This window comes from Malania oleifera, chromosome 3, assembly GCF_029873635.1.
Source record: "Malania oleifera isolate guangnan ecotype guangnan chromosome 3, ASM2987363v1, whole genome shotgun sequence".
NCBI classification, from domain to species: Eukaryota; Viridiplantae; Streptophyta; class Magnoliopsida; order Santalales; family Ximeniaceae; genus Malania; species Malania oleifera.
The window spans coordinates 32729301-32756392 of NC_080419.1; the positions used below are offsets into that span (position 1 = coordinate 32729301).

Below are 27092 nucleotides of genomic sequence, written 5' to 3' on the forward strand. Positions count from 1 at the left end.
CCAATAGACAATAGTAAACCCCCATCATAGTCAAACGCACTTAGACCATTGCTTTCATTATCTGATGAAGCCCCCCATTTCAATACCCCCTTCCTTTGTTAAACCCATCACAAGAATTGCCCATATTTTTCTTGGCATTTATTTCTTCCATAATAACTAACTCTCCTTCTAAATTCCTCTTTAAAATCATTGGCACTAACTCACTAGGGTTCTCTTTTTTTTCTTTGAATGATTTTTTCACGTTTGTAGTCTCAGTTTTCTGATGAGTATAAACCTTGAGACCCTTAAATCCCTTTTCCTTATGATTTGAGGCATCAAATATCCTACCCTAAACACCATATATTGTAAACCTTTGCTGCAGTATCCTCTTGCTCCTGAACACAATCATCGACCAAATGAGAGCAACTCACTTTAGAAGATTTATATCTTTGGAGAAGTTACCACATAGTGGTTCAATTCAATCGTTTTTTATCTTGGAAGGGAAGAATGCAAGAGGTTGCTAGAAATTATTCGTCGAGGTTGGTAGTATAACTAAGGGAAACAAGGAGGAGAATTGAGTTGTTAATAACGAGTAGGGAAGTGAGGCCTACTTTTATTGTGCAGATTGCAGTTCAGCAAATGTGCATCAACCCAAACATTTGTCTGTCAACAGAAGCGCTTAGGATTATCGGCGAAATGGGATTTCTGGAGAACAAAGTCAAGTAATGAACATTAACGAAAATGGAAGGATGGGCTGGTTTTGGGAATGGTATTTCTGGAGAACAAAGTCAAGTAATGAACATCATCGACCAGATGTATGTGTAATGTGCGGCGAAGAGAATGAAACTATCATTTATCTCTGCATTGTGGGTTTGCAATGTTTTTTTGAACAACCTGTTCTCCTGTTTTGATGAGGTTTGGATGGCATTGCGGACTGTTTTTGGACACTTTGGCATTAAAAGCAATGCTAGAATTTTTGAAGACGAAAAGACTCCTCGGAACTTGATTTGGGAGAATTTATTTTTTCTTTGGCCCTTTTTTTTGTTTTGTGGGGGGGGGGGGGGGGGGGGGGGGGGTGGTGGTGGTGGTTTGGGGGTCTCTCACTGTCCAATATCCTTAGGGACTGGAAGGCAGCGGCTAAGCCTGTATTTCTTCGTTCTGGTTTTTGTTTTTGGAGGACGCTTCATCCTTTTGTTCTGTTCTTTGCTTCAATGAATTTTTTTGTCATTTTAAAAAAGAAAAAGAAAATGATACTGTGAACAGTAGTGATGAACAGTGCATGTATTATGACACAGGACAGTACAAAATCTTCAAGCATGGTGGATTGAAGCTTGCTCTGGTACCATGTTGTGACCATGAAAATATTATTTAACTGAAGAACAAGCCACCAGATTTAGGGAAAGTAGCATAGAAGATAAAGAGAGGAGTATTGTAGGGTGGAGAAAGATGAGTGGTGGTCAGACCAAGGAGAACTACATCTCCAGGTCAGCTAAATAATACAAATTTAAATGCAACACTAGAACTTTGTTTTGGCTTGGCCGGCTTAAATGTACCACATTTACTATGGTCCTCGCATTATATTTTGATAAATTTGATCTCATAAAAAATTTTTGATTGCAAAACCAATGCCCATTAAATCTTGAAGATGAGTAGGAACAATATTTCAAGTCATTGACTTCTTTGTACTAACTTTTTCAAGGGAGAACAACTGGAAACAACTGACTGGAGCTGGAAAAAATAGAAATTTGATTGCAAGTTTGCAATATGAATGCTCATTAAATTCTTCAAGATCTAATAGAACAGGAGCAATATTTTAAGTCATTTGTTAACTTCATTGTACTAATTTTTTTTTTTCTAATAAGGAGAACTTGAAACAACTCATTAGTAACAGGAAAATTTATAGCTCACTAATTACACTAATGTTGAAGAAAGGATATTGTCTATAGGTATGGCAGTTTTGCTAGCTTCTTTGAATTGATTTTTAGGAGGTTGCAAGTCACTGTTTATTTTGAATTTGAAACAGTTCTAACGAGTTGTTTCAAGTTCTCCCTCATTTGAAAAAAAAATTATTACAATGAAGATAACAAAGGATCAGTCTATAGTTGTTTCCTTCATTTGATTGATTTTTAGGAGGTTGCAAATCACTGTTTATTTGGAATTTGTGCCAGTTGATCTTGTTGAAGTCTGCCACCCAAACAATTGCAATGTTGGGTTGCTTGCTTATTCCCCACTGGGTGGGGGAGCACTGACTGGAAAGTACCTGGATATTAATTCCCAAGCTGCAAGGAAAGGAAGGCTCAATCTCTTCCCTCGATATATGGAAAGATATAACAAGTCTCTTGCCAAGGTATTCCAATTAGTCACATGCGATTAATGATGCATCAAAAAGAATATTTGCCAGAACATGTCAAACGCCCTGATGCAAATTTACACAAATGTTGCATAATAATGCAAATGTAGTTGCTTCTGCTTGACTACATATGGCTGCCATGCTCTTCAATTAATGTGTTCCTGCTACATGTTATTCTAATAATGTGGAGTTATTTTATTTAGCTGTCTTTCAGTGCTGCTAATTGTAATTGGCATGCTGATAGGTTTTATACCATGTGGCATGTTGACCATAGATTTTTAACAGATTTTTATGTTTGTTAAAGCAAAAACTCCCTTTTTCTATCCTCCCTGTCTTACTGTTCTAGAATCTTGACTAGTAAATAAACTAACACAGCCCGTAAATATCCTTTAAGAGGAATTAATTTGAGGTAGATTAGCATGGGTCTCTACCAGTTTGTAGAATGTAACATGTCTGCATCACATAGTTGTAAGCAGCGATGACAAGTTTGCCCTTGTACAGTTTTAGTAACAACTAAAGGGCCTAGTACCCCTTCAACAAAATCCTGAAACAACTATTGCAAAAACTAGTGAGCTGCCTACAACATTGCTATTTCCTTTGCTTAAGTGAGGTGCTAGAGTCTCCTTATGTGATCTGTCAAGAAAATCATCATTCGGTAAATGCTTGGCCTGATACTGCTGCCACTGTGCTACAGGAAGCAACAATGCAATATGTTCAGCTGGCCAAAAAATATGGCCTAACTCTAGTTCAGCTTGCTCTTGGATTTGCGCGAGATCGTCCATTTATGACAAGCTCAATTGTTGGTGCTACTTCGGTTGACCAACTAAAAGAAGATATTGATGCTTTTGTGATGACAGAGCGGCCTTTACCACCTCAAGTCTTGGCAGATATTGAGGATGTTTTCAATAGATACAGGGATCCGACCATCTTATAAGACAATGGGTTTGAGAAAAGGGCATGGCTTCTTGTCTCATACTTTCCCCCTTCTTTAGTAGCTTGTAATTGCTGAATTTTGTTCTTTCAGAAAAGGAAAATTTGAAGGCTCGTGAAACACAATAAATGGAAAATGTGTTGTGGATAGTTGTTATCATCAACTTGTTGCAACTTATTTTTGCGGTAAATTAAATAAACCAGTGAGAAATTTTAGTCCATCTTTTGTTTGAGGAATCCGAGTTTATTTATTTATTTCATGAGAGAGATTAGTATTGTTCTCTATGTACATTGTGAGAGAAAGAAAAGATCAATTGTTTTATCTCCTATTGTTTGTTTTATATATTTATGCTTCTATAATTTTGGCATCAGATTATTAATCCTATCTCTCTTTTATCGACGCATGAGGCTATTGCGAGTGATTTGATCCTAAAGATGAACTTTGTACAGATCAAGGACATCTTTAAAAAATCACACACACATGTAATTTTAAGGAATTAAAATTTCACTAAATAAGGTTAATTTTTTTTTTTATTAATCAAGAGCCTTATTCTCCCAATTACATACATGAAGCCTTCAATATATAAATTTCAACAAATTTAATATTTTTCACTCGTAATTAGTCATATAAATAAATTTTATATTCATTTTAATTTGTAAAAATGAAAAACATATGAGTCATTTATCTGTTAATAGGAGATCTTGAATTCGATTTTGCATGAAACTCAATTTTTAATTTATTAGGAGGGACTTTTCGGTTTTGTGTAACTTAGGGAATCTGAAAAACTCATAATTTCATGCAAGTGGTGTTGGAATACATGCACATATATATATATATATATATATATATATATATATATTAATTACAAATTGAATACAATATTTATTGAATGTACATATATAGAAAAAAATGCAATGAATAAAGTCGTGTATCTTATTCATGTACATAACTAGATTTGTAATTCATATAATATATATATATATATCCTTGATTAAATTGAACTTAATTATTTGAATATAAGAGGTACATACGATTAAAGGAAGGAACAAGTCTATATTGAGTCACTTGTACGATTAAAATAATGTGTGATATTTGAATATAAGAGGTACATACAATTAAATCGAAATAATGGATACTAAGCGCGTATCACATCAAAGCCTTGATTGAGACCCAATAAATTAATAACTATGCGATATATATATATATTGTGACTCTTTTCCTTCCTAAAATTCTAATAACCATTATTTCCTCTTATAGATGAAGTTGGTTCCCTTTTGTGGAGTTTTTTGTTTTTTTTCAACCAGTCAAGTTAATTTTTTATATAGATATCATGTGCCTAATGATTTTATTTATTTTGAGAAATATATTAAATAACTATTTATATATAAGCAACAAAAAAGGCTAAGAAAAATCTTTGGCCAGGGCATATTCTTTGTACAAAGCCACAAAAAGAAAAAATGAAGAACATAAACTTCATTAAACTCCAATTTAAAAAAAAAACCAAAAAAATGACATTCCTAAAATGTCTCACACGCAACCCTATGCATTTATTGATTCATAATGATTTTATGAAAAGGTAATGTAAATCATTTAATCAGTTATAACCTCCAAGCCAATTAGTATTTCCAAAGAGTCTCAAAGAGAGATGCATGCATGTCATTCGTATACGTGAAACACCCGTAACGTCGAACCCATATTCCCAACGCGTGGAGAAGACCTACGTTTATTCATTTATATATATGGCAATCTCTTTAATGCTTTTCCACGTCTTCAAATTTATCAGATAACCGTTGCGAGTCCACCTCTCAAATCCTAGTCATAGCTAGAATTTGCTTTAGCTACGTCAATCCAGGGCGGCGCGCGGCGGCCGCACCACCACCAGCAGATAGCAGCAACTGATGATCGTTGAGCAGATATATAGAAGTCCCTGCAGATGAAGAGGAATAAGTCCTTGGGCGCCAGTTACTTGTCGAAGCCGCAAAGCATCGGCGCCGTCGTCCTTCTTCTACTGTTAGCACTGTTCCCGGCAGAACGTGGAGTCCTGTGTGCTTCCTCTTCCTCTTCCTCAATCATCAACTCCATCCCTGGATTTTCCGGCCCTCTCCCTTTCAAACTACAGACTGGGTGAGTCATTTTCTTATATTTTCTTTAAAAAATAATTTATTTATCGAATTCAATATTAAATTAGATAAATTTTTAAAAGTAATAAAATCTTTGTAGATACGAAGTATACAGTTTAGAGTTTAGTGTGTGTGCTTGGGTTTGTGTGCGTGTATGAGAAAGAGAGAGAGAGACTGTGTGATGAGTTTTGGGAAAATGAGAATCGCAGGTATGTGGGAGTGGGGGAGAATGAAGAAGTTCAGCTTTTCTACTACTTTGTGGAGTCGGAAGGGAACCCTGGGGAAGACCCCCTTCTGCTTTGGTTCACCGGAGGCCCTGGCTGCTCTGGCCTCTCTGCACTTGTGTTAGAGATCGGTGCGTCTTTATTCATTCATCCATTTATTATTATTATTATTATTATTATTATTATTATTATTATTATTATTATTTTTCCTTTAGTGGGCTACACATATCCATCAGTGGCATATATTGATGTTAATTACTCACAAAATCATAGTAATTTAATTTGATCTCTCTCTTTATTATGATAAGTGCATGGTTCTCTACATCCTTGAGAAAGGAGAGAGTTCTTAGAATTGGAAGGGATGAAATAAAATTTTCACTTAATTTTATCATACATTACATTTAATTTTTTTTTTAATCCCATTTCATTTCATAAGTATATAATAAGAGATGCCTACAATTCTCTCCTCCCAATTTAAACTATGTTAATTAATTGATTCGATTATTTTACATAAATTTCTCGGCTTATTCTCACGTTGCTATGACAAGTATGTCTAAACAATGTTATGCATAGCGAGATGCATAATTGGCGATAATGTTGTTGACAATCACATATGATGTGAGATAACAATCAAATATTTGGCGGAGTTAGCATGAGGCAATTAGGAGGGCATTATTAATTCAATTTTGGGTGATGGGGGTGTCCTTGTAGAGGAATAGGGGTTAAGCTTCCAATTATATGTGGATATTAATCCAATAAATTATATATATATATATATGATAGTTATGGTGCAAACCTAAGAGGGAAGGTGAATTGGGTATTTAAAATTTGTTGCCTATGTTTACAGATTTTAGCAACAATGCAATTTAACCTAGGGTTAGTTTATGCAATCATCAAACACACATACATGTGCAGTAAAGGTAAAATACGGAAATGTAAAAAACACGCACGATATGTTATCGGGGTTCGGCCAACTATGCCTACGTCCCCGCCTTGGCCACAGCAGCACAAAGATTACCACTATAATGCTCTCTTAAACGGGTGGATCGACACCTATACAACTAGGTCAATTCAAGGGGTTGACCTCAACCGACACCCTTTAATAGGATGACGCACCTAACTTTCCTAACTGGGTCTAAGCCAATCTGGGACTATTCTACAGGACTAGTCTCCCTCTTCAGGCCCGTGCCTAGAATACAATCAATGTGTATAAAAATATTTGTACGCACAAATACTCTTCAATACAAGCATATGTGTGCACCAATATAGCTTAGTCAATAATGCAAACACGAATGATATGTAAATATACTCAGTGCTCTAATGTGTGCTAAACACTCAATCAAGTATATTTTTTCAGTCTAGATCTAGAGTGTATATTTAAGTAAGATTTGAAATACACTATTCGAATATCGCAAAATCAGATATGGGTTTCAAATATGCTAAGCAAGATAACTACAAAAAATAAGGTTATTAGTGACGGTTTTAAACCGTCACTAATACTCAATAAATCATCACTATTAGTATTAGTGACGATTCTATGAGTATTAGTGACGATTTTAAATTTGTCGCTATACCTGTTGTTGCTAATACTTATTAGTGACGAATTTTTCAAACCGTCACTAATAATAGAGTATTAGTGACGGATCAGAACCGTCACTAATAATTGAGTATTAGTGACGGATTTTAACCATCACTAAAGGCCTAAGCCCGTCACTATAGATTCTACGCCAGAGCGACCAAAAATCGTTACTAAAACCATAGTATTAGTGACGGTTTCAAAATCATCATTATTGCTCTATATTAGTGACGGTTTTAAAACCGTCACTAATTCTCTATTATTAGTGACAGTTTTAGATTCGTCACTATTTTTCTATTATTAGTGACGACTCTAAAATCGTCACTATTACTCATTATTAGTGACGGTTTTAGAACCGTCACTATTGCTCTGCAGAATCGTCACTTACGGATTTAGTGACGGTTTTAAACCGTCAATAAAGCCATAGTATTAGTGACGATTCAAAATCGTCACTAATACTTAAATTGCACAATTAATAGTGAAATTAATTTTTTTTTCCAATTATTAATCTCTGTAAAAATCTGTAATTAAATTGCATTTTCTTATACATAACATTGAACCATAATTGCAATAACATTAATAAATTATTCAAAATTCTAATTCAAATTTAAATACAAATATATTACAAAAATTCAAATTTAAATACATTTCATTTGTTCAGATAACAAAAAAAAGTGAAAAGCTGCATTCGAACTGCATGACATCGTCCTAACGTTCTCACAGTTGCAAACCCTACAAATTAAGAAAGTTAAAAAAATTAGCAAATGGTTTTTGAAAATAAATCACTACCTAGCACATATACAAGCATACAAAATAAATCACATCATTGTAAGAGGAAACATCAGATTATAACAACAGTCTGCCAAAAGTGTAGTCTCCTTCTCCTTCTCCCAAGGTTGACAAATAGTAGCATAGGCTTCTTCTAAGCCCTATGGTCCTAAACTCTTATAGTTATATATCATTTTGATTTAAATTTATTTTTTACTACTTTCTACTTTCCAGCCAATGCCAATATAGAAAGTGAGAAGATCTAGAGAGCATAGACACGAGTCAAGCTCATAGCTCTACCCACCTAACCCTTTTAAGTTTCCACTTTCCACAATCAGTTTGATTGTAGCGATTTGAATGTAAACAATATCAGCAAAGCTTTCTTTGTAGAGGACGAAAAAATCCACCCCTCAATATAAACAGTACACACCAATACAAAGAATGAAAAACACAGCAACAATGCAAATTATGCAGCATACACTAGCACAAAACAACACTATAGAACTTCACAGGTTAAGTTCAAAAAGCAGTCACAACTACAGAATTCAGTATTCTAGGAGGAATCACAGATGTAAATAGCCTGTCCAAGGTTCGCTTTGACCACATAGTCCATAACAAATAACTACAGGCACTTAAGCAGCCGTGCTAACATTCAATAAATGATCTAGCAGCAGCTAGAAGCATTTGCAAGTAGGGCTAGGTGATCACATACACACACAACATCATTACAGTATCTTCACTTGACAACCAATTAGAAGAAGAATCAGAACATCAAGAACAATTACAATAAATAGTATGTAATTGTCTTTAGTCTTTACATCAACAAACTACCACAAGCCAGACAACAACCATAGTTCACTCATGCCAAACAACACATCTGTAGCCTGAAACAGAATCAATTCCAATGTCAACACGCCAAAGCATAAAGACAAATTCCAATATTATTAAATCTTACATAAAGGTTGCAGAGTGTGGTTTGAACTTGTTATTCTAAAATGTAACAATTGGAATTGTATTTCCAGTTTTCCACCAAACATAATGAGAATCAGAGTAAAGGTGGAGGCAATAAAGAAAGAAGACCTAAAATCCAACAACCATTTAGCATTGGAAAGGATGCTACAAAATTTGAACTCCACTTTTCTTTAGGTTCACCTTTGGGCAACCTACAAAGCATATCCATGGTGAGTTTATAAATTAATTTTGAGTACCATCATAGTCTCATCTCATACTGAACATATCAGGTTGGCCATGAAAGATCCCAATTCTTTATCTATTTTATCAAAATTAAATGCTCTACACAAAAGTGTGTATTATCACAAACTTAATCCTCATATCAACTAACTTTAACACAAGTTCAAGGATAACTTCAGAATTTTACCATCATTTCTGCTAAAATGAATTTACCCTGAAATATACCTTTTTTCTGAGGAATTCATATGTTTTGTTGCAAGTAAGTTATAGGAGCTTTTGACATTTCTAAGAACACACCTATTTGTTGGCAGTTATAATAGAGGTTGGTTCTACCACAGAGAGCATTGGCTGTGGTTTATCAAGGCCGCAAACATGGAGCCACTTGTTAAAATGAACACATATGAGCAGGGATCATTAGTCTGTTTTGATCCGAACACATGGGACAAATTTTGAAAGGTTTGTAAAAATCTTGCTAGAACTTCTTTGGCTTTAGAGGCTTGCTGGAGTGTCAAAGGTCAAATTAAAGATGAAATTAGATGGAAACTTTAGTCATATTTTGAATGCGAATGAAATCATTACACCAGTGGCACAAATGTTACAAAACTAAGCACACATGCTCCTATGCTCAGAGAGAGAGAGAGAGAGAGAGAGAGAGAGAGGTACAAGCACCACCAAGAGAATTGAGAAACATTAAAAGGTGGGGTGGGGGAGAACTGTAAAATTACAAACCGACGCAACACAAATTCACATAAAATGGGAAAAAAGAGATAGCAAGCCCCATCAACTCAGGGGGAAAAGCTGAGTCGCTTCACATTTACTTTTTCCTAATTTTATTTTTCTATAAGGATTAAAATGTATATTCAAATAAACACAATAAGATTATTGAGAGCTGAGACCTTGCAGATCAACCAAGTCAATACCCGAACCATCACCACCGCCTATTCCCATGTCCAAAACAAACCCAAACTAACAAGATCAAAATCCATTGTGCTTCTTTGGCACATCTGCAGTATAGAGGGCGAACGAAACTATGAGTTAACAAAGCACATGTGATAGATGTTTCATCATCTGGAATTACAGCTCATGCACTTATGCAGATTGAATTATCTTATGCTGTTGACCTGGTTAATCATAAATTCAGCTTGTTTTTCTACCCAGTTGCAGATAGTCAAGTTTTTAAATATTAATGCAATATTGGCAATGGATTCCTGAAAAAATTCACTTGCTTCCAATGCCAGGTAAAACATTAAAACTAGATTACGATTCAATTGTAAAGTTACACTTGGTTAACTTGCAGCAAATAATTGACTATTTTAACTGTCTCTCCAATATTACCAAACGTCAATGGAGAATGCATGTATGAAATTTATTTAAATTTGGACAAATCAAGTTTGTTTTTCAAACCTTACTAAGGGCCCTAATGGCTCAGTCAGAATGATAGAAATTAAAGACAACAGCAGGCATGCTCTCAACAAATGTCATGAAACAAACACATATTTATTCGTTTACATGCAACTCGATACAGTATGTCACAGACTAGTAAAAACATATACCCTTGACTTTAAGTACCCAACAGCGGGTAGGTCTTACTAATGTGAAAACGTAGAACTGATGGTAGGATTATTTAAAAATTAAAATAAAAGCTACATTTTCCAAATGATTCCTTTTTAACTGACTTGCCATACAAGTTCATGGATGAATAAAGAAGCTTTTTCAGAGGCATATGAAAATCAAACGTAGTTTCTTAAGCTTGTTAAATATATATTAATCATGTTGAAATTTAATACTAATTCTAAATGAACTCTTATGGAACAGTGGTACAAGTACAATACACCAATATAGTTGCACAAATAAGAGTAACTTGTTTATCATGGAACAACTTTAGTAAACATTTTTTTTTGGGTACAAACTAAACTAGCCAACATAGATTCATAGATTCATAGGACCATTTCCAAAGTCATATTAGGCTCACCAATGCCTCATTCAAACTGTCACCATATCTAAATGGGAGAAAGACACCGAAAAAACCCCAAGGATAACTTAAAAAGAAGGTAGTTCTCAATAAAAACTCACCAAAGTCAAAGAAAAACCTCTCAGATAACAATTGATCCCTACAGAAGCACAATATAGGGATCCTCTTGTTTGATATTCTATGTATCTGAGCGGACCAATATAGTTGCACATAGAATAACTTCTTGATCATGGAAAAATTTTAGTGAACATTACTTTTTGTGTACCAACTGAACTAGCCAACACAGATTCAAAGTTCACAGCACTATTTCTGAAGTCATATTAGGCCCACCAATGCCTCAAACTGTCACCATTTTTAAAGGGGGAAAAGAAACCAGAGAAACCAAGGGAAGCTAAGGACAACTAGAAATGAAGGTAGTTCTCAACAAAAATCTCACCAAAATCAGAGAAGAAACTCTTAGATAGCAAATGACTCCTATAGAAGCACAATATGGGGATCCTCTTGTTTGATATTCTATATTTCAGTGGATTGTAGCCAATGTCAATATCTTTTTGCAGTTGACCCCTACATAGACACTTAATGTGGAACTAAAAAAGCAACAATGGGTTGTAAATTAGAATTAACCAAGACTAGGTGTTAATTAAATTTGTTAGATCTATATAAGGTAGCTAATAGTTAAAGTAATTACTAATTACGGTGAAGTGAAAACAGCAGTTAGTGGTCTAATAAAGAGAAGTTAGAAATTAAGGAAATGACTTAAGAATTAAGATAACTAACCTGACTATGATGAATTACTAACAGGTTTTTCCAGGAAAGAGATGGATAATTGTTAAGGGAAATCAAAAAGTGGTGCCCTTTTTGCAGTCATAGCATAGATGTGCAGAATTTTACTACAACTATTATAAGTTTATAACCATTGAGAGAGAGAGAGAGTGCTCAATCTCAGAAACTATTTAAAACATGACCAATATGCTGTGCACAACATACATATCATAGATAACTGATGTGTCATTAAACTTCCTTCCCTCATATGTCCATTCATGAGGAACACGACACTGCATCAGTGCATGTTGTGGACTTCTCTGTGTATGAAGTAGTGCATGGTGCATGTCTCTATGTGTGTGTGTATAAAGCAAGCATCACAAGGATAGTTAGCATTATGCCTCTAATTTTCTATAAGCTTATAAGAGCATATGCATCTTATGAAGAATAATCTAGGTAATACAGGGAGAGGAAATTTCATAGTACAACTATGACTAAAAGAATGAACTAGCGTATAATTATTTCACATTTTCGAATGCAAAAGGCAATAGTGGCACTAGAGGGAAAAAAGTGCTAACATCATTGGGGAGTAACAGTATGATCATAATGACTGAGTAACATTAGTAAGAGCCCCTTTCACCCTTTTGCCTAACAAGAACCTCTCATCTCTTAAAATGAGAGGTTCCAAAAGAATCAAGCAGTTAGTGAGCACCTCAATAGCTCGGCTCAGTAAGGGCTCGTGAGTTCGTTCATTTGCATAATAAAAAAGCTTGAGCTAGAATATTAAAGCTCAAGTTGAGTGTGGCTCAAGCTTGAGCTCAGTTAAAAATTTAATGAATAAGCTTGAGCACCCATTGTGCACAAAGACTGCATGTGTCATGCTTTGTTATCTTGTACTAGGAACCTATAAGTTGCTGATCTTATTTCAAGGATTGCTGTTGTCATGAAACAATGCCAAGAAGAACAACTGATGGGTCATCTTGGGGTTGTCTTGTATGAATATTTGGGAGAAGAGTATCCAGATGTTTTTGGACCAATACTGGGGGCTCTCAAAGCTATTGTCAATGTTATTGGTATGACAAAATTGACTCCTCCGATAAAGGTAAATTGTATTGATCTTGTTGGTCGAATTGCTGACCGTGGGGCTGAATTTGTCCCAGCAAGAGAATGGATGAGGATTTGTTTTGAGCTTCTTGAGATGCTTCAAACCTATTAAAAAGGTATCCGGCGAGTAATTGTGAACACGTTTGGCTACATTGCAAAAGCCATTGGACCACAAGATGTCCTGGCAACATTATTGAACAATCTCAAAGTGTAGGAGCATTAGAACTGCGTGTGTACTACTGTGGCAATTGCAATAGTTGCAGAAACATGTTCTTCTTTTACAGTACTACCAACGTTAATGAATGAGTATCGTGTACCAGAACTCAATGTGCAGAATGGTGTTTTAAAATCACTCTCTTTTCTTAAATTATGTATGGCCAAACATATTTGAGACTTCTCCACATGTTATTAATGCTGTCATGGAAGCAATAGAAAGGATGAGGGTTGACTTGGGTGCAGCTGTAGTTCTGAACTATTGTTTGCAGGGGCTTTTCCATCCTGCAAGAAAGGTTAGGGAAGTTTACTGGAAGATTTATAACTCACTGTATATTGGAGCTCAAGATGCACTGGTGGCTGCTTATCCTGTGATGGAGGATGAGGCGAGTAACATATACAGTAGGCCTGAGTTGGTGATGTTTATATGAGGTTTAGTTTGTTCTTCATGCTTCAGGCGAATCTACAAGAGGCTCTTAGATAGGCTAGGACCTATCCTGGGGTTCTTTCCGTGGCTGCTGCAGTTTGTTTGGATGTGCATGCTTATTAAGATGGATTGATGAACTGTTTGCTATTTGTTAACTTTTTCAGTAGTTTGCTAATTTAGGAATATTGTTATGAAATGAATACTTTACTGTTATGAATTTGATAGTTTTCATGTACTTCCTGTCTGACTTAATTTTCTATCGTTGTATTAATTCTGTATTACTTCCATCCTCTCTTGAATTCCATAAATATATTGTTGGATCCTACATGTTAACTTAAAATTGTGGGTATTCGGTATTGTAGGAGTATTCCTATGATAATAATATTCTTATGGTTTGCTTGGTTTGAGGGAATAGTTATTCCTTCAAAAAAGATGGAAAATAGTTAAATTTTGGAAATTAAGGGAATAGTTATTCCTCGCATATTTTTAATTATTTGATTTAACATGTAATAAGAAAGAAATAGATATTCTCAAATTTTGGGAATAGTAGCTTTTACATAGGACATCTTGTACATAAGGGGGTTGAAGATCCCAAATGTATACCTACCATTCTTTAGGAGAGGCCAAGGATTGTCTCATTTGGTAGAGATGCAGAGGACCATTCTCTATATATCCATTTGATATGTCTACCATATCATAGTTCTATATTGAATGTGTACTTGAGAGTTCGGTTCACGCTACAATTATGTGAGATACCTTTTATAGGACAAAATTGTGAGATTGGGGACTTAAATTGATAATAACTCATCAAAATATGGCTTGAGACTATTACATTTGGTAACAAAACTACTCTAGAGATGCTATCATATGTGGATTATGCACAAAGGTGAAAGTCACTCTAATGAGGTCGTATACCTACCATTCTTCCATAATTCTCCACCTCTTTTAGAAGGTTAGGAAGCCTAATTTAATAATTTATCTTCTTTAGGAGAGGCCAAGGATTGTCTCATTTGGTAGAGATGCAGAGGACCATTCTCTATATATCCATTTGATATGTCTACCATATCATAGTTCTATATTGAATGTGTACTTGAGAGTTCGGTTCACGCTACAATTATGTGAGATACCTTTTATAGGACAAAATTGTGAGATTGGGGACTTAAATTGACAATAACTCATCAAAATATGGCTTGAGACTATTACATTTGGTAACAAAACTACTCTAGAGATGCTATCATATGTGGATTATGCACAAAGGTGAAAGTCACTCTTATTAAATATCTATTGATGTATTTTGAAAGTTAAAAAAAAAGGATAAATTATTTATTCTAATTGAAATCTCATGCATTTTCTATTTCAATTAATTGTCACTAGCTTTTACATACCTTCTAATGAGAGGAGTCACCGGCATCATCTGGACGGGATTGGCGCATCATTTCTTCCATCTCAACTTTCCAATTCTTGATGGCTTGCATCTCCGCTTCCCAGCTCAAGATCTTTTCTTTCAGCTGCTAGTTGTCCGCTTCCACCATTTGCATTCGGATAACCATCGCCTCCTCTCGAGCCTAGGCAGCTCGACACTCTCGGTCAATGTCAGCACGAGATGTCGCACTGAAAGAAGATGATGATGTTGGGGCATTGTATCCACTCCCAAGACCATTCACCTAGCCACCCGATCGTTGCCCAAGCACCTGAGTGCAGATCTCGTCATTCGTCATTGGCTGACTGCCCTCTGCAACGAGTGCATCCCTCAGCTCAAGCATCCTTGCCTATTTTCAATCATGAAAATGATGAAAATGAAGAAATAAGAATACAACGCCGTTTTGAATAAGATAAAGAACTAAATAATCGGGTTCATTTGCGCACCGTGGCACCACTCCCCCGATGGCCTCTGATGTGTTCTCTGATACAGATTCTGCCTTGAGTCCAGGTCGCCAGTGACGGGATCACGCTACATTATTATATAAAAGTTCATTAATATGAATTCAGCAATGTCAATATAAATAACACTTGTAAGGTAATGGTCAGATAGTTTCATAGCAATTACCTTTTGATGATTGACGAACAATTTCGAGCCACCACAATGCGTCGTATCTAGTTTGCTGCGATTCACAGCATTTTTTTCATAGATAGCCTACAAAATAGATGTAATGACTTTTTTTTTTATTCACATAAATATGAAAAAGTAGTTATTATAATTAATAGAAACACATCACCTGATAGTTAGGGTCACGAAAATGGCGACACACCACCCGCCAATCCTCTAGGGAGATCTTATCGTATGGGTGCGCTTCTGCCTCATCTCCCATCTGCCTAAAATGGTTGCGCATTTTGCTGCGATAGGTATTAAACCGAGAGCACAACTACGTGTTCACCGCCTTTTTTACATGGTCTGCGGTGAAAATTTCCATATCAAACTCTTCCTACATATGAAATATATATTGAATGTTAGAGAATCTTGGGTAATATATTAAAAGTGAAAGACATGTTTTAGGGTTACTTACCAGGATGCGCTCATATAGAACCAAGCGCTAAGCCTCCGTCACCTTTGGCTAGGTAAAGCAGGTGACTAGAGCATATTGGCAACATATAATGCCAAGCTCCTATGACTAGGCTGTGCACCAATCGTCAAGCGGGGCCATAAAGCCTAGAGGAATATCAATACAGATTCGCTGCCCAGTCCTTTCCAGGTGCTTCTTTAGCACAACGTTCTTCGTTGCACCACTACTTGCACTCGTCTGTGTCAGGTTGATGCTGAAAGAAGAGTTAAAGAACAATAAGATAATCATACACATGAAATGATAGTAAATATAGTATTCTAAATCAAATACTCATAACCTTACCAACGTTGCTCATTATGGACGGCAACTCACCTTGGGCTTGATCCCGAATTGATGGATCTATGTCGGGCTGGGGTCCTGAGGGCTCAGATGGTGCTGCATTAGCCCCGACGTGCTCAGTTGCTCTCGAGGATGACCCATCATCCTCGCGGGATGATGTCGTCGATAGCCTAGACTGAAGTAAGCAACGATGACCTCCTGGTGCCATGTCTGCAAATAGTTCACAAGTAAATATAAGAAGATTGGATATTAGATGGATGCATAGTAAATATATTTTCACTTATTTTCACATGTCAAATACACGGTGACAACATAACACGCTTACCCCCTATACGTCCTTAATATCAGTATCATCCTTACTTTCTAGAGTGTCTTCCTCCTCACTACAGTACTCAACCATAGTTTTATCTTCCCCATCAATTTCATCACTGTCGATGAAGTCAACATGTATAGAGGGTTCAATTCTAATGTCAGCAGTTCCTACATGTTCTGCCATGGCACCAACCCTATTTAATGGTATAGGATTGGCTCCTTCCTCGGCAACATTGATAGTAGATTGCGTTGCTACGAGATCAGATGGCTGATCTTCTTGGAAAGCATCATCGCTGACACTCTTCTCCCCATTTGCGACTTCTGTAATATAATACAAACTTCAAGGAGGAATTTTTTGGGCCACATGCCATTCACCCTTTAATTTTGTATCCCTAAGGTATAACACTTGTTTTTCCTGCATCACAAGCACAAAAGGGTCGTTTTGATACCATGTTTCACTGAAATTGACACTAGTAAAGTAGGCATCCGTATTTATCCCACTCTTTTCATTGCTAATGTCCCACCAGGTACACTTGAAGATATGGACAAGTCTGTTAGCTCCATAGTGAAGCTCTATAATGTCATCCAACACACTTAAATAGTCAATTTCCTCATCTCCTTCTGTGCCTAGTACCGCAACTCCACAATTTTAGGTTCTTCTATGTACTTTGAGATACTTCATATGAAAGCGTAAGCCGTTGACAATGCAACCACTGTAGCGGTTAACTCGTTGATCAGGGCCACATGCCAATGCGTACAAATCTTTACTTGTTGTTGGTTCTTTATTATAATACATGACTTTCATCTATTAATTACAAAAGACTTTAGATGAGTAAACCGTCAATATTGAAAATGTGCATTGTAGCGAACTTAGGAAGTAGTTGTTACTTACACAGCACCCAAACCAATTGACAAATTCCTTCTTATGTCTTTCGCCAACATTCCTTTCATTTTGAGCCAAAAGTTCAGATTTATGTTCTCTATATGCAACAATAGTACATGTTAATGTCAACTAAGTATATATGCATATGTAAATAGGATGCAAAGTAAGGAGTTTTGAACCACATACTCGATATATGGAATAATTTCATCACAATTATTAAGGACGTAAAAATGTGCCTTTCGTAGGTCATCCATATCAATGAAATCGTAAACCCGTGCACCGAACGGCCGAACATTTCCTTGAAATATAGACCTCCTCGGTTCTTCATCTTCGGTATTAATAGCATGAACGTCTGCATTTCGCTCCTCACGAGTGATCCTTGTTTCAATATCATGTAGATACATTGAGCAAAATGCAAGACATTTACTGTCAATGTATGCCTCAATGATTGAACATTCCAGTCGTGTCTTATTGCACACATGGGCTTTAAAGTGGATAAAAACCTGTGTAATTTACACAACATTAGTGACTTTTACACAAAAAAAAAAAAAAAAAATTGAAATCATGAAAACATTATAGGACTTTATAATTTACCTCTCAATAGGATACATCAAACGATATTGGATCGGTCCTCCAATTATGGCCTCCAATGGTAAATGGAAGGTGTAGACACTCCAATTTTAACCAGACCTTTCTGAGGAGACCTCATGGCAAACCTTCCCACACTATTTGCGGACCCCACACATCCTTGTAGGTCCCACGCTACTTATGGACCCCACACATCTTTGTAGGTCCCACATGGCTTGTGGACCCCACATATCTCTATTGGGCCCCACATGGTTTGTGGGCCCCACATCTTCTGGTACGCTAGCTCGGATTCTTACATCCGGTTCACGTTACCTCCTTTGGCATGCTTGTGCCTGCTAACTCGGGTTCCTATAACCCTCAAATGGCTCGTGGACCCCACATATCTCTATTGGGCCCCACATGGTTTGTGGCCCCCATATCTCCTGGTACGCTAGCTCGGATTCCCACATTCGGTACACGTTACCTCCTTTGGCATGCTTGTGCTTGCTAGTTCAGGTTCCTATAACCCTTAAATGGCTCGTGGACCCCACATGGCTTGTGGGCCCCATATATCTTTATTGGGCCCTACATGGTTTGTGGACCCCATATCTTTTGGTATGCTAGCTTGAATTCCTACATCCGGTGCATGTTATCACTTTTGGTACGCAAGCTCGGATTTCCTACATCCGGTGCACATTACCCCCTCTGGTACGCTGACTCGGATTCCTACATTCAATGCATGTTACCCCCTTTGGCATGCTTGTGCTTGCTGGCTTGGGTTCCTATAACCCTCAAATGACTCATGGACCCCACATGGTTTATAGGCCCCACATCTCTTGGTACGCTAGCTCAGATTCCTACATCTAGTGCACGTTACCCCTCCTAGTACGCTAGCTCAGATTCCAACATCCGATGCACGTTACCTCCTTTGGCATGCTTGTGCCAACTGACTCGGGTTCCTATAACCTTCAAATGGCTCGTGGACCCCACATGGCTTGTGGGCCCCACATATCTCGATCCATTAGGCCCCACATGATTTGTGGGCCCCACATCTCCTGTTACGCTAGCTCGGATTCCTACATCTGTTGCACGTTACCCCCTTTGGTACGCTAGCTCGAATCCCTACATCAGGTACATGCTAGTTTGGATTTCTATAACCCTCAAACGGCTCGTGGACCCCACATGGCGCATGGGCACCACACATCTCCGTTGGGCTCCGCACATCTTCTAGGACCCTCATATTATTATTATTATTATTATTATTATTATTATTATTATTATTATTATTATTATTATTATTATTATTATTATTATTTATCTAATTTGTCAAATGCAAGCATGCTTTGTTCCCCCCATTATCACTCACCACATGTCATGTTTCCTCCCTTTATCATTCTTCCCATGCTATATTCCCTTCATCATTTTTCATCCCATACTTTGTTCCCCCATCATCACTCACCACATGTCATGTTTCCTCCCTTTATCATTCTTCCCATGCTATATTCCCTTCATCATTCTTCACCCTATGTTTTGTTCCCCCATCATCACTCACCACATGTCATGTTTCCTCCCTTTATCATTCTTCCCATGCTATATTCCCTTTATCATTCTTCATCCCATGCTTTGTTCCCCCTATCATCACTCATCACATGTCATGTTTCCTCCCTTTATCATTCTTCCCATGCTATATTCCCTTCATCATTCTTCACCCCATACTTTGTTACCCCCATCATCACTCACCATATGCTTTGTTCCTCTCTTTATCATTCATCCCATTCTATATTCCCTTCATCATTCTTCACCTCATGCTTTGTTCCCCCCATAATTACTCCCTTATGTCTTCTTTCCCTCGCTTGCCCTAAGTTAAGTCTATAAATAGCCTTCTCATTCCAAGCACAAGGAATGAGTTTTTGGTGATGATAAGGAGAAGATTTCGAATATTGAAGTCTTCTATTATAAGTTTGTGAAGTTAGTTTTTGTGAGTGGTAAGGAGAAGATTTTGAATATTGAAGTCTTCTATTGACTGAGGTTACGTTTCATTCTCTTAGAAGATCAAGCGATCGATTGATCCTATTCCCTACCGGTGCCGAGTCACCCCATATGAAGAAGGCATTCCGTTGTGCCTTGAGTCAGAGCTCAAGAACAACTCTCGGAAAGACACTATAGACTGGCCCCAGTAGACTCACCAACAGGAAAAGAAGACCGGAGGAGAGGAAAACGAAAGGTAAAACTAATGGATTTTCCTTTCCTGGGTTACATTCTAAAGTATAATAAACGAGGTATGAAGTTGTGAATCAAAGACTCAAACCCAAAGTTAGGTTCAATCTCGAACCTAAACCCTGTTTATCTCTTTGCGAATTGTTTGAACCCTTAAATCGGTATGGAGCCGATTTATCGTTTTATTATGTTTTTTTTTTCTTTTCTTTGAATGGCTAATGATTCAAAAAACCCATAAAAATCATAAAATACCAAAAAATCACCAAAGTTTTTTTTAGGAAAAAATCCAAAAATATTTTCAAACTTTGACTTCTATGAGTTTTGTTTTAATTTTATTTGTGCTATTTTGAAGTTCGAGAAAAATATTGAAAAATCATAAAAGTCACAAAATGTTTTCACACTTGGAAAAAATCACAAAAACATTTTCAAGGTCCAAGAAATTATTTTCACCCCGAATGGGCCCAAAACCTCCCAAGGTTTCCAAAAATGTCAATTTTCCTTAAAAAAAAATCCTATAAATTTCAAAATACTTGGGAGTTATTTTTTGTAAAAAACATATTTTCTCTATTTTTCGATCCCAATGATTGCAAGGAAGGGCGTTGAGTTTTTCGAAACATGATATGCCCCGGTTCTGAGGGAATACCTATATGTTTTTTTTTTCTTGGTATTTGTTTTACAATTTTAAAAAGGGGAGTAATTTTAAAGGCAAATTAAATTAATTTTTGGGATAATTTTCAATTAATCTGGTACCATTCATAAGAATGGGCGTGAAGGGGATGCGAAGACCTTCCCCCTTGCGTAACCGTACTCCCGAACCCGTCTCTGGTAATGCGGACCGATACCCTTAATCAAGTGTTATAACCACACTAAAAGGTTAGTGGTGACTCCATTACACTATTTTTCACGAAAATTTAAAATTTACTCTTCATTCACTTTGTTCCACTTGGGAAAGTTGCGACAGCTTGGCGACTCCGCTGGGGACGTCATTAAGAGTCGAGCCTGTGATTAATCATTGATTATCCCAATTTCAAATATAATGAACCTTTTGACTACCCCCCACCTTTTTTTTTTTTTTTTGTGCAAATGGTGCATAGGTGAGTAATTGTGCATATTAATAACCATAAGTTTTTGACCTACCTTTTATGTTCAAATTAGAGGTAATTGATACTTGTAAATATTTGCCATGTTGAGCATATGATTGGTTGGTAAGGATGTGATTAGTTATACAGATTTCTAACATGTGATGTGTTGCATGTATTCAATTATGAATAACGAATGGATGAAAGTGGGGGTAGAGGGTGTAGGATAAAATGGACGAACTCACGCACCTTCACAGCTCTATACCTGGGCTTTCCCTTTTAGGATTAGATAGGGGTGTAATAGAGTTTGTCCCTTAATAGCTTAAGCTTGATGGGATTCGCGAACCACTCCGCTCAGTGCAAGCTTTGTCCGGACCTTTGTGAGGGAGGATGGAATTTCAATCTAGGAACTTTTTGTCTATAGGGATAAAGCTTAACCACACGTGCTTATCCAAAATCCCCCACTAAGGACAAAGTCTCGAAGAACCTTGTATATATCCACCTCGAGTTTGGGATAGGAACCGCATCCTTCTCCAAGAGATCTTATGGCTATACGTATTGCATGGTAGTATTACTAACATATTGCAATCATATAGGCATTCTACCTGCTTTACCAAGGTTCCGAGAAAAATCAGGGCCGTCGATGGAGGATGCAATAACTTACCATAAAATCAAGTCTGTGGTACGGTTATATTCTTAAGATCAACAGAGAAAATGGGAAGACAGCCTCAACAAAGAGTCAGTGGTGAAGTTACCAGCCAAAGTTTGCATATATACCCGGTCAAACCCACTGGATGAACTAAAGACTATTTGGAAAGGGTGGACACCGTAGCGCCGTTTGGAGTTCTCGCAGTTATATGGCCACATCGGTTTTTTGTTGCATATATCGATGAATTTTCAAATGGTGAAGGCATTAGTCAACTTCTAAAATCCCCCGTACACATGTTTCACAGTCAATGGGATAGACATGGTTCCTACAATCGAAGAGTACACGTCACTCCTACACTTGATGAAACAGTGGTCACCTTATCACATTTATATGCCTGATTCTCGAGCTTCTCTGGCACGGGCATTGTAGAATGTTGCTGGAATCAATATTCAGTGAGCCGCAGGGGAAGACGAGAAAATCTCTTCGAAGTACCTGAAGGCATTGTTGGAAGAAGAGGAAGGTAAGGAGGCTCAGATGCATCTACTAGCCTTGACCATATATGGTCTGGTTATTTTCCCTAAAGAAGTAGGGACCATCGACCGAACCACCACTTCTTTTGTGGCACAAGTAAAAAATGGAGTTAATCCAGTCCCAAGCATTTTGGCAGAAACTTTTCGATCCCTAAAAAAATGCAGGGGTAAGGGTCAAGAATGATTGAAGTGTTGTGTTCCTCTACTTTATGTTTGGTTTTCCAGTCACCTGCCAAGTAACCAAGGGGGGGGGGTACCATGACACCTTTTCAGCTCTCAAAATTCCCTTAGCGGAGTTTGAAGTGGCTCAGCAGATTGTCCAATGGAGCAAGGCCGTATGGAATGAAAAATTACACAAATTGGGAGATTCTGGACTAATCTGGCAAGCACCATGGATGAAGCATTCCAGCATGATATACTGGTGTGAAAAACTCTCATGGGTCCCATTACTAGGTCCATGGGGAGGAGTGGCATATGCTCCTTTGATGGCCAAGAGGCAAATGGGGGCATCTCAATTTGTGCTAGCAACCCATGGGTTGGCAAAATCAGACTTCTCTTATACAACAACGGATGCCCAGAATCAGATCAGTAAGTTCATAGTGGCCTAGAAACACGTGCACTTGGTAGACCCAGGTGAGGAAGCAATTACAATTTAGGAGAGCCACGAGATATGGTGGGTCAACCGGGTGAACCCCCAATTCGAAGGAACTTTCGGAGCCCTTGCTACTTATGGCCAGTCAACAAAGGATCCACAGTTACAGATGGAGCCACACTCAAAGAAGGAAATAGTATCAGAAAGTCAATAGACAGAGCGAGGGAAGGAAGAGTTGGTGGCCTTTTACTGTAAGAAAGTCAAACGGCAGAAAGCTCAGCTCGTGTTGTTGAAAAAAGTAGTGGCCTTGAGAAAAGAGAGACCGATGCTTCGAGCTGCACTCGATCAAAAATCCAAGATGTTGAAAGATGCAAAGGCTAAAATTGAAAAGAGAACCCTCCGTATTCAAAAATTAGACAACCAATGGGATAAGCAGAGGAGGACCTTTAGCTAGGCACTGGACAAGGCCGAACCATTCATAGAGCAGGCTAGGTACTAGGAAAACAAATACCAAGCGCTAAAGTAGAGAATGGATAGATTGGCACCCAGAGGGTCAGAGCTAGCCCAAGAAGGATCGAACTGCATCAACAAGAGCAAACGGGACAATCAAAATCCTCTGTCTATGTAGTACGTTCGAAAGATCCATGTATTTCATGAAAATTGTAATAAAATGATGATGATTTTTTTTAGAACCTTGGTCGAAGCACATAGGCTACATAATTGTATTTGCTCATTCATGCACTAAATACATATTTGTATAAACATTCACGGCATATCATACATTTGTACTAAAAGACATGGGTTTCATGTTCAGAGAGAAAAGAGGCGTGATTGAGAATTGGAAAAATTGAGGCACCTACACACCCTTACAACACTCGCAGAAAAGCAAAAGCTATGGAAGAACAGTTGGAAAGCCGCGTCCTGGGCATCGAGTAGGGACAAGAGGAACTGAGCAACCAAATGAAAAGAATACTGGACTTACTACTGAGCAAGGGAAAGACAGTTCAAAAGCGGGACCATGAAACAGATACGGATCCTATCAACACTCCAGGCTTCACACCAATCCATGGGCAGTCATCTGGACCGCCATCGGTTATTTTAGAGGGACCACCTCTGAGTGCAGCCACCTTCGTCCCGACAGCACCAATTCTGGGAATGGGATGCCCCCGACAATGATGGTAGTTATAGGAACAGGCAAGACCACAACTGAATACCGCTGTGACGAGCTTGAAGAGCAATTGAAAGCCATCGAAGGTACTTGTGCGTCAAATTCTCTCAACCCTGCGGATCTATGCTTAGTGCCCAAGGTGGTGCTCCCACCAAAGTTTAAGGTGCTTGAATTCGAGAAGTTTGATGGAACTCAATGCCCACAAACCCACCTATGGTTGTACTGCCAAGCGATGGCTGCATACGCCGACGACGAAAAGTTGATGATACACTATTTCCAGAGCAGTTTGATGGGGACAGCGGCCAGGTGGTATATCCACCAAGACAAAACACGGGTCCGAACGTGGGGAGACCTAGCTATCGCTTTTGTAGCCTAGTATCGACATGTGATGGAAATGGCCCCAGACAAGATGGCCTTGGTTGAAATGGAGAAGAAGCATACTGAGACGTTCCGAGAATACACCTACAGATGGTGATACCTAGCAGTCCAAGTCGATCCCTTAGTGGGTGACCGAGAAGCAATTTCACTTTTTGTTAACACTTTGAAGGAACCATACCGAGGGCATTTGAAGGGGGCAACTCCCCATGACTTTATGGACATAGTAATCGCAGGGGGAAGGATTGAGGCCAACATTAAAGCAGGCCGTGTCAAAGAAAGTAGCATGGAAAGTGGTCCAAGTAGGAAGTGGATCAGAAAAAAGAAGGATGAAGAGACTCAGATGGTTCAGGGACCATCTAACAGAAAAAATATAAAGGGTTGTAGCCCATGGTCCAACCGAAACTTTGCAGTGGAACCTGCAGTGAATCAAGCAGCATATGTAAGCACCAGGCCCTAGTTTGTGGCTCCCACGCCTGTGCTGGCCTAGCCGAACATACCAGCACACCCGAGCTAGTAGAAACACACGAGAAATACACACAAGAGTTTTCGGAGGGTGGACCCGATTCCCATGCCATACGCAGACTTATTCCCTCAGCTTCTAGAACAAAGGATGATATCTGCCATCCCCGAGATTCCTCTCACCAATCCTCTCCCGCACTGGTATAATCCCGAGGTTCGATGCGCATACCATGCCAATTCTCCAAGGCACCCTATTGACCAATGTTGGGCCTTCAAACACAAGGTGCAAGATTTGAGGGATGCTGGTTGGTTGTCATTCGATGGGAAGCCAGTTGGTATTCAAGAAAATCCCTTGCATGACCATGGAAGGGACAATGTTGGAATCATCGAAGAAGAAGCCGAAAAAAAATTAGAAAAAAGATGGGAACAAATGACGCTAGACTGGGTGTATGGTGAATTGACATCGGTAGGCCTAGCAGGACTAAAGGCTATTTGCCCTGAAGGGGGCCTATGCGCATTCCAAAATACTATGAAAGGATCAGTACAACAATGTGGGACTTTCCAAATTTTTGAAGTAACTTGATTGATAGCAAATGAGTGGAAGTCAGTCGCATTCAGAAAATGAATGAAGTTTCAGTTATAGGGGAATCTGACCATCCCTAATTCACCAACAGACCATTTATCCCCATCATGGGAAAAACCCCACAAGTCCTAGAGGCCCCGGTGCAGGTAGTGATTGCAGCCCCTCGCCCTTTCGCATACCGCAGTGATCGGGCAGTACCGTGGAGGTGCAATTGTGAAGTACGTTCCGAAGTAGAAACTAGCAGTGCTGCTGAAGTAAAAGGGATAACTAGAAGTGGAAGGGTTTATACGCCGGAGGTCTTGGAGAAAGTGCAGCCTAGCCAGGAGAAGAACAGGAACTTGAAGAAGCCAGTTCAATCTTAGGAAGCCGAGGAATTCTTGAAAATAATTAAACACAATGAATACAACATCATTGACCAACTAAAAAAGATGCTAGCCTATATCTCTATCTTGTCGCTGTTGTTGAGCTTGAAAGCCTATTAGGGAGCTCTATTAAAGGCCCTTAATCAAGCCTATATTCCCCGAGACATTAGCATCGATAATTTTAACCACGTGATTGGTGGTATTACGACTACCAACTACATTACATTCGCTGATGAGGAGATCCCCGTGGAAGGACAGGGGCATAATTAGGCATTGCACATTTTTTGCTAAATGCCGAGTTCACATGATTGCACGAGTGTTGATTGATAATGGGTCATCTTTGAATGTCATGCCCATGACGACCCTACAAAAACTTCCTTTTGATCTGTCCTACGTAAGGCAAAACAATCTGACTGTGTGGGCTTTTGACGGCACCCGCAAGGAATCGGGGGGATCTATTGAAATTCCTGTGCAAATTGGACCGGTCACCTTCGACATTACATTCCAAGCCATGGCCATAACCCTGTATTATAGCTGCTTATTGGGGAGGCCATGGATACATAACACCGGGGCAGTTCCATCTTCTTTGCACCAACGGGTCAATTTTGTAGTGGATGGGAAATTGGTTTGCGTATTTGAAGAAACAAACTTGATGGTAACGAAACCCATTTTCACCCCTTATGTGGAAGCTGCTAAAGAAGCCTTGGAGGATTCATTTCGAGCCTTTGAAATAATCAATGCAGCAACTGTGGTCGAAGGGTTCCCAATCCTACAACCACGAGTTTCCTCAATAGCTTGCATTCTTGCGACAGAACTGATCAGACATAGGTATCATCCGGGTCAAGGGCTGGGAAGA

General features: G+C 38.3%; 2 protein-coding genes across 4 annotated transcripts in view; both read left to right on the forward strand.

The window, feature by feature from the left end:
• LOC131150692 (uncharacterized) overlaps positions 1-3478 on the forward strand; it is a 31429-nt gene extending 27951 nt beyond the window's left edge. For both annotated transcript variants that reach the window (XM_058101566.1, XM_058101567.1), the window contains 2 exons: positions 2148-2326; positions 3024-3478. In XM_058101566.1, coding sequence (XP_057957549.1) covers positions 2148-2326; positions 3024-3263 — 419 coding nt within the window. In that variant the 3' untranslated portion in view covers positions 3264-3478. The remainder of the gene's footprint in view (positions 1-2147; positions 2327-3023) is intronic.
• A 1546-nt stretch (positions 3479-5024) lies between these two features.
• LOC131150695 (serine carboxypeptidase-like 7) overlaps positions 5025-27092 on the forward strand; it is a 73181-nt gene continuing 51113 nt past the window's right edge. The window contains exons 1-2 of one of the 2 annotated variants that reach the window (XM_058101569.1): positions 5025-5384; positions 5590-5735. In XM_058101569.1, coding sequence (XP_057957552.1) covers positions 5194-5384; positions 5590-5735 — 337 coding nt within the window. In that variant the 5' untranslated portion in view covers positions 5025-5193. The remainder of the gene's footprint in view (positions 5385-5589; positions 5736-27092) is intronic. The other variant, XM_058101568.1, reaches the window with a different exon arrangement.